Source organism: Grus americana, chromosome 3, assembly GCF_028858705.1.
Source record: "Grus americana isolate bGruAme1 chromosome 3, bGruAme1.mat, whole genome shotgun sequence".
Taxonomy (NCBI): Eukaryota; Metazoa; Chordata; class Aves; order Gruiformes; family Gruidae; genus Grus; species Grus americana.
In genome coordinates, this window is record NC_072854.1 from 74,509,308 (window position 1) to 74,518,630 (window position 9,323).

At 41.1% G+C, this 9,323-nt stretch overlaps 1 protein-coding gene across 1 annotated transcript; it reads right to left on the reverse strand.

Moving 5' to 3' along the window:
* Positions 1 to 437: 437 nt before the first annotated feature.
* On the reverse strand, positions 438 to 9,323 carry SOD2 (superoxide dismutase 2). The gene is made up of 5 exons (XM_054822077.1): positions 9,176 to 9,323; positions 7,794 to 7,996; positions 4,215 to 4,331; positions 2,281 to 2,460; positions 438 to 958 (listed from the first exon to the last, which is right to left on the reverse strand). Exons 1-5 carry the CDS (start codon positions 9,202 to 9,204, stop codon positions 813 to 815), a joined length of 675 nt encoding a protein of 224 aa, XP_054678052.1. The 5' UTR covers positions 9,205 to 9,323; the 3' UTR covers positions 438 to 812.

The following is a 9,323-nucleotide window of genomic DNA, read 5'->3' on the forward strand; positions in this document are numbered from 1 at the left end:
AACACAGCTACGCAGAGACAATTTGTACTTGAAATATGCACATAATCAGTCTCAAGTTAATGGCTGTTTTAGCATATACTTGAACAACCAGTATGGAATGAGTATCACATGCTGTCATTCAGTTCCTATATGAACAATTTAGCCTGACCCAGTACTGTAATCTCTTGCCCAAGGTAACACTTCAAAAGTTAGTGCATCAGTGCAATACATGAAGATCTCGCTTAAGAGATCCAGGAAAAGGTAGGGATGACTGAAGACAGTCAAATCAGGCAGGCGCAGCAACATCCATTTCCTCTTTCACCTGTCTTTTTAATCTCTAAGAAAGTTCCATACCCTGTAATACAACAAATTACAAAAGGCGTTTCTCTTCTCCAACCATTTTCAAATCAAATAACTGGACCAGCTACAGCTAAAAATAAGTCTCTTACAGACAGTTATAGAAGATTCTTCTTTTGAGCTTTATTTTTTTATAGCAACATGAAGTACATGTTTCCACTTAGGTATTTTAGTGCAACAAGGAAATCCATTACCTCAATAAGCTTCAGCAAGGTGCTCTATGTTTCTATACGCAATGGAAAAAGATTAAAGTGTCTCCCTTTGTTGCACAACACTTTAAAGCTTCAAAAATCTAAGTAAATAGCTCTCTCAGAATTAAACAAGCAGACACTTGGCTTGATTATGAAATGCTTTTGTTGGATGAGCTAAGTGTTTTCTGCAGTAGAGCAATTCATTTGTAAGCCACAGGCACTACTACAAGAGTGGTATCAGATTAGAAGTGGTGACATTTTAGTAGTCTGTGCAAAAATTCCACTCTACTTTTTGCAAGATGCATATCTTGAAGATACATTCTCCCAGTTGATCACATTCCATATGGCTTTCAAATAATCAGGTCGAACATTTTTATACTGAAGATAATAAGCGTGTTCCCATACATCGATTCCTAGCAAAGGAATGAGACCTGTAAAAAGAAAAAAAAGGAGGATAAATTTTGTAAATCTCCGAAAACACATTTTACATGTAAAGTCTTATATTGCATCCCAAAGTTTTACCAAATTTGTGAGTCTTTATCTGCAGGAAGACAAAGAGCTCTCCAGCACATAGGTGCTTACTGCACCATCTTACAGAATTGTTTTCTCTCCACACACGCTGCATAAGATGAACGAGCTGATTAACAGCTATGAATACTCTAGAACTGCCTTGGAGACGTAACTGAAATGAGACAAAGTCATTTTTGAAAGGTTTACATCTTTTGCACCGTTATGCAAGCATTTGCATGAAAAGTTACACCATGAAGGAGTCTCTTGCCATAACAGTTTGCTTCCAATATTTTAATCACAAGTTATTGTCAAATTACTTTTCTTGCTTTTGTGCTAAAATAGCCTTCTCACCAAATTTTTCATGGGGAGTACGCATGGGGGGGAGGGGTGAAATTTACCCACATTATGCTGTATATCCCTATGATAATTATTTAGGGGTTCTTTCCTGCCTATAAGCAATACACAGACTGCTGACAATACAAGAAATTCCTTGCCGTTCTCGATGAATTCTAGAGAACATGTTTTAAAGATATCTGCAATAGGATTTGAGAATCCTGTGGGCAGGATTCTCATTGGCTATGAGCTCTCTGCTCTGTGGAGGGAGTCCAGCCTGCCATCATCACTGCCATGTCACTCTAAGCAAGTAAGACTATCTTCAAAAGTGACCATGGCCCATATTAGGCTGCTTGCCTAGCTGTAAGATTTATCCTCATCCAAGGCTTATTTAATTGACACTCATTACTCTACCAATATCAAGGAAGCAGATCGTAAGACTTCCATTTCAAACCCAGCCTAGATAGTAAGAGTTACTGTGTACACCTGCCCCTCTCCTGTTGTCTGGCCTATGCTGACAGTTCTGTGAATAGCCCCTCTGCCAGAGAAAACAATCTAAAGGCAAGAGGCTTAATCTTCCTCAATACAAGCAAGCTACTCCAGTTACTCAAAAATAACCCAAAGGAGCCTAAGCTAAAACTACTAAGTGAGAGCACTTTCACAATATGCCCCATCTATTTCCCTTCTGACTAGACAGACTTTAAACCCTACTGCTCTTCACCGTTTTTAAGTCCTGCTTTACAAATGCTGTTTCAAAAATTGCAATTGTTTTTCACTTCCGCTAGTAGTGATATTCAGTTTTCCAGCCCTATTTATCCACCAATTTCTTCTCAGCATTTGTCCACAAATTCCTTTTCAGATCTATGAAATCTACAACAAAAGAAGCAGAGGGGAAGGAAGGAAACCTGACCTGTTGTTCCTTCCAAAGGGTCTTGATTTGCACAAGCTGCTATTTGTAGGCGCCCCTGCTCTTTGTTATAGCCAAGCCACCCCCAGCCTGATCCTTGAACACCAACTGATACGGTTGTCAGCTTCTCCTTGAAGTTTGCGAAGGAACCAAAGTCACGCTTGATGGCTTCCATGAATTCTCCTTTAAAAAAAAAGCACAGAAAGATCACAGAACATCAGGTACTTAACATCTTTCAATTTCCAGATATCACCTGGAAATAGAAGGAAAGAGGAGCAGAAGCATTTGGGCTCTGTGGGAATGAAGTGTCTAGACAAACAGAGTAGTTGCATCATTCGTTAACAGTTCTGTCCCAATCTGCTTAAAAGAGCAAGCAGACTGGAAAGAAATTAGTGTAGTAGTCCTCAAAGACACAGCTAGGATGTTATCAACAGAACACTCAGGCGTTTACACTCTTGTCTAAAAGCGAAGAGAATGCCACAGAGGAGGACTACGAAAGAACGTAAAGAGCTAGTTTGCATATCTAGAAGGGGAACACTAAGTGGCTTTGATTTCTTTGCCTTAATACAAAGAAATACATATACACCTTTGATATCAATATAATGAACCTACACATAGTTAAAAGGTATTTAACCACTTTCCTCAGATTTTAGATTTACATCTGCCTCTATGTTTAAGCAGTCTATTCCATATGGATAAGTAGGCTCCATGATTAGATCCTTTCTTTATTATACAGTTAAGATAACCTGTGCTGGGGCAAAGGGAACAGAAATTAGAATTGTTTAGTGTAACAGTGCACTGTCAAACTACTTCCTCTCCCCTACACCCTAGCACACTTGTGGTTTTCAGATATTAAAGTGTTTGCTCAAAACCTGAAGATATCTACCCTCCTCTCCAATTAGCTTTCTAATTAGCATGTGTAGAATACTTCATACAGTGCAATGCTGGAGAATTCTTCATTCCTTCCACCTTCAGACAGATGGTCTTGAAAATCTCTTGGTGATAGCTGCAAGTGCATCTTTAAGACAGGCTTTAGCAGGCTTACTATAAAAGCCTTGAACCATTCAGTTGAAACTGAAAGATGATATTTTAGGCTTACTGACTTTCACAGAAATTGGGAGACAAAAATCAAGACTTTAAAGCATCTTTTCTGAGAATGTCATCTAAAACCAAGTTCTATCAGAAATGGATTGATATCAGAACTGCTTGTTGAAATTTCAGCTTTGAAGCTTCAAAACTTTATGCTCTAAACTAGATCGTCTTCAGAGCATCTTTTTTCCTCCATGGTAGAGTCAAGTCACAAGCAGATGTCACTTATGAACACTGAACTGGAGTAAAGCACCTGAAGCCCATCAATTTACAGACGGGCATATAAACCCCATTCAAAAACCCTCAAGTTTATCACAACAGCTTTTGTGAGATCTGTATTATAGGGCCTTTACCTTTGACTGCAGGTCACTTGTAGATAATCACTACTCTATCCTCCCAAAGGGGATTTCTTCCTTTAGGCTTTAACTGCTAAACTATCCCTATTTCAAATTGGAGCATAAATCCAGTCACTAGAGGTTGGGAGGTCTGCAGCACATTTCTTCCTTGTCTGTGAATCGAGTACATATATAGGATTTTAATTAGCATAGCTTTGGAAAACTGCTTTCTCCTATGAAGATGGAAAGGACAACATGCAGCAATAGCCAAGTATTTTGCAGTGTACGCAATCAAATTTAGAACTTAAAAATACTTAGCACAGGGCTAGCTTTTTTTATTCTTGGCTTGCAACTGAAAAACGCTGAATTCCTCAGAACTGTGATAACTGTCATATAGACAGGTAAATTAACTCTGAAAAATACATATCCTTCACACCCTTTGAAAGAGAAAAGATCATCAGTTCCACTGGTCAATTAAAATTGACACAATAAACCATTGTAACAAGCACTAACCTTTAGGCTCTCCTCCTCCATTAGGAGAAAGGTTTGTCCAGAAGATGGTGTGATTGATGTGACCCCCACCATTGAACTTCAGTGCAGGCTGAAGTGACACTTGAGCTGTAACATCACCTAAGGATGCAGAAGATAAAAATATGTAGATAAATAAAAACATCATCATCATAGTAGTCACGAAATTGCCACTGAGCCTCCATTGATCTCCAAAATCTTTCAACTCTGTAACATGTCTATGGAAAAGGTAAGGTTTGTGACTGTCATCCATATTTTAGATAGTCGCTGACAAACTACATTAAAGATTTCTATCTCTGACCATTTCTTATCCTGTAATGATTTGTGATCTGCCAATATTGCACTGATCAGGCAACCCATGTTACACTTGTAAGATCTACTGCCATTCTACAGCAGAATAAAGGAAATAGTAGAGCCAAAACATTCTAAGGACCCAGCACTTGTAAATTGCTCAGTATTACCACAAGACAAGCACATTGTTCGCCCATTAGCTCGTTGATATGCAAACCAAGAATTTTTAAACTTCTTAAACAATTTACAGGGCAGTTTGTGCTTCAGAGAAAGTTGGTAAGTACAATGAGCATGTACATGAACAATATGTTCTTCTCACCTCTATTTTTTGTTTCATTTTGGGTTTTTTTGTAATGAGGTACTGGCAGGAAGAGATAGTGACCCAGATCATTTTACTCCACAAAACAGAACCCTGCATCCGAAATCAAGATCAAACTAAGGTTTTAATACAGAATTCAAAGTTCTCAGCATCTCCTCATGCCCTCCACAAACTACGATAGCCTTAGTAAGCTTCATACAAATAAAAGTATCCGGATGAAGCTGTTCCAATCTAACTCACGAGTCCCCCAAAAATACAGAATTCAATGCTTTGCTAAAATAAATCACAATAGCACTCAATCACACACCCATGGCTTTTTGTTTTTGCTGGAAATGACCACTGTTACAGTAAAGAGGTTCGTTAAGATACAGAAACTAAAGAGTTTTCTATAAACCTTTCTGTGCTGGTTTTGGCTGGGATAGTTAATTTTCTTCATAGCAGCTGGCACAGGGCTATCTTTTGGATTTGTGCTGAAAACAGTGTTGATAATATAGAGATGTTTTTGTTATTGCTGAGCAGTGCTTACAGAGTCAAGGCCTTTTCTGCTTCTCACACCGCCCCACCAGCGAGTCAGCTGGAGGTGCACAAGCAGTTGGGAGGGGGCACAGCTGGCAAAAGTATCTTGGAATTTATTTGTATACAGAGTCCCTAGCCTTTGCTCCAGCTTACTACACTCAACACAGCCATAGAGGACAATTCAGTAAACCAAGACAAGCAGCTCAGAGGTGCTCCAGAGACTAGTCAGCTCAGTTTCTCAGTCTAATGAGAGTCATTTATTTCCTTGTAAGAGCAGAAAGTCACACGACTGTCAGAAAAAAGCAGGGAAAATCCTGGTAGGCACAAGTTTCCACTGAAAATAAGTTTCAAGTTTATATCCTTTAATTAGCCAATCCTGCACATTTTAATGAATCAGTAGTCAGAACCAGCTTATGCTGAAATAACAAAGTCCTGTGCTGCACCCTATCACAGAAGTGCATGCTCATTTTCAAATGAGCTGACAGCATAAGCCAATAGGACTCAACTGAGGACAGCTTTTATTTGAGTTTCGTAAGCAGATATACATAGGTGAAGAAGATACTAAAGATGATCTGAAGAGAATACTTTACTTCCTATTGCTGAACAAAAGCCATTGACAAGATTCTGTTATCCAGAAGAGATACTAGGTAGCGATTAGACATGCTGTGTAACCCAACACTGAAATGCAGCACAGAAAGATTTTTGATCATTCTCAGGTTTTAAGTATGGGAAAAGAATGGCAATACTGAAACAAGGAGGCAGCAGTTCAGACTTTGCCCTTTCCTAAACCCTGGTGTTAGAAGTCTTTCTAATGAGATTCAAAATACTACACACAGTATACTGGGATACCAATCAGGGGGGAAAAAAAAAAGCCAAACCAAAACCACACAAATATCGCAAGCAAGTATTTATCTGCTTTGATGTGCACGACCACCATGAGTACATTATCCATTTGCAAAATAATGCCTAAAAATCCTTAAGATTAACCTCGACCTCTAGATACACCATTTCCAACAGCAAGTGATGAAAGCTTATCAAGGGATAGTATTTAAAAAAAAAAAAAAAACCAAACCAAACCTCAAAGGACCCACAACACTGCAGATGTTTCTGCTAACCACAAATTCTGCCTCCACTAGTGGCTGAAGCCTTGGTCATTAAACAGCACAAGTAATAGCAGCAACAGATTCACTGATTTCTTATAGTTCAAGTTCCCCCCTCAATTCTGTTTGCACTAATTAAATCTCCAGAATACAACTTTACTGGATCCACCACTGTCAGGACAAAGCAGCAGCCAATCTTGATTGCCTGATTCTTAATTGAATCTTATTAGTTCATTAATTTAGACTGCACAGATTATTTTTGGGCTTACTTGGGCACTTGAAAAATCTCTAAACTTTTATAGGTAACCAACTTTCTATATTCAAAGACACTAGCATTTATCAAGGGCAACAGTATTCAAGTTTACTCAGATATTGACAATTCTCACTTTTACCCAAGCCCAAGCAATTAAATTGCACTGTGAACCCACCTGGCAACCAGACAGAAGTGAGCCTATAAAGTAATCACTTCTCAGAGGTAAAGTGATACTCTTTAGAAAGATCATCACAACAGGAAAAAAATCTCAGAAAATATTCCACCTTCTTAAGAAGATATACATGTTATTTCACACCTTTTCATCAGTGCAACTGAAAGATTGAAAGAAGATTTGAAAAAAGCATTTAATGTGTTTCGGTGTTGCCCAGCTAGAACAACTGTAAAGCTTTCACAGAAGTCAGCATACTTCAAGATTCAATTTGAGATCTTAAAAAAAATTCCATGATGGCTTGCTGTATATTTTAGTATCTCACACTGACACTCAAGTTACATGAGTCCTTAATCTGACTCAGTGGCATAACTGACCCCCAAATTCAGATGTCTTTACTGGGTGTCGTATACATTAACTGCACATTTGTCTTACCTCTGTTTGTAGGCAACTAAGATTATTTCACAAGTCAGCAGAGCATCTGATGCGAAAACAATCAAGGTGCAGAAATTTTACTTTACATAAGTCTGTTACTAACATTTCATTACAAAGTGTTTGTTTAGTAGAATGACTGCAATTTCGTATTGACTCAGTCTGTGGTTCAAGTTACTAATGTAAATATGGACTAAATCAACAACAATCAATGAATTTTCTTCTAGTTTTACAGTGCTATAGAGAACAGAATTCATGCTTTTTAGTTACACCTAGTTTCCAATTATCAGCCCACTGAAGCTTACAATGAAAGCTTGCTCCTAATACATTTCAATTTATTTAAAAAAAAAAGCTTGAATTAGATAATCCAAAACTTTTAAAAGAAACTATTTCCCCTAGAAAGAAGAGCTATCTTTTTTTTTTTCTCCTATATCATCTATGTCAGCTGGCTTCCATCTCATTTGTTGACTGTGGATATACAAACCTTTTGCCAGTGCCTCTTTGTATTTCTCCTCCGCAACATTCAGGTTGTTCACATAGGTAGCATGATGTTTGCTGTGGTGCAGCTGCATGATCTCTGCATTAATATGAGGTTCCAGAGCGCCATAATCATATGGCAAGTCAGGAAGAGTGTGCTTTTGCCTAGAGACCAAGCATCCCAATGGTGCTATCAACTTGGCACTGCTTCTAGAAGAGAAAAAACAGAAGGAAGTAGTCTTATTCAGTACTTAGGCTTTACCACTGAAACCATGACTGTTTTGATCAGCTGCTGTAAGTACATAGGGTGATTATCTTAAAGAAGTAAAATTTCCATTTTTCCAGAGCTCAAAGCAAGCATACTCTTTAGCTTAACTGCAGAGATGAATTCACATAAGGGTCACAGATCTAGGTTTCCCAACGTAAAGCTGTCACTTCTCAAATCAAGCCACTGCAGACTGCCCTCCCATGCATGCAGGAAAGGCAAAAGTGCAGAGGGGAAAGGAAAGCCAACAGTAACACACTGACATTCAAAACTTCACCTCATCTTTATTGACTAAAAACAGAAACCAAGATATCCCTAGTACATTTCCCTCCCTCACTATGCAAAAGGTCCCTGCACTGAAAAATAAAAAGGCTGAAAAACCCACAGAGTCGCAGGGTTCCCAGGACTGAATCTCTTTAGCATTAAGGCTTCCTGTGCCCACACACGTGCTGCACCATCCCTATGGCGGGTACTGGAAAAACCACAGACAGCATGAGGGCAGGGCAGCCGCGATGCCCAGCATGGAAAACCACGCAGGCTCTGGTTACCCTTCCCCATTCTAACACCTTGCGCTTGCCATGAGACATGACAACAACCATAATAAAAGCAGAACCGCTGGGCCGGGAGGAAGGTCAGCTCCTGAGGCCCTTTTATGTTTTGCTGGTGACCTTGGCATAAACGAGGGACAAGTCAACAGCAAAACCCTCGGGGCCCTGAAGACAGGCCAAACACGGCGTCCCTGCCTGCCAAAGACGCGAGGATCTGGCAGCACCACGGCAGGCGACAAGAGCCCCTCGGTGGAGGGCAAGGGGAGAACCCAGAGGGGCAAAAGGACAACCGCCAGCAGCTCCCCCCCCGGCCGCGCCGCAGGCCGGGCGGGCACCGAGCGCTGCGGAGCAGCCGGCAGCAGCACTACACCTCCCTCCTCCCGAAATGGCGGGGAGCCACTGAGGGGCATGGAGAGGGCGACCCCACCACCTCCTGCTCCTCCTCTCCCACCCATCGCTCGGCCGCCGACGGGGATGGCGGCCCGGCAGCTGCCTCACGCTGCAGGGCTCTAGTCACCATTACGCTCCCTCTAGTCACCATTACGCTCCCCCACCCTCCCGCGGGTCGCCTCTCACCTGCCCGCCGAGGAGATGCGGCACAACATGGCGGCTAACTCGCTGCCGGGCGCTACACCGACGGCGCAACCGTGTTGCTGCCGGCCCTCGGCGCCGCCCGCCCCCGCCCCCGCCCCCGCGGGGGCGGGGAGGGGCGGCGCCGAGGGCC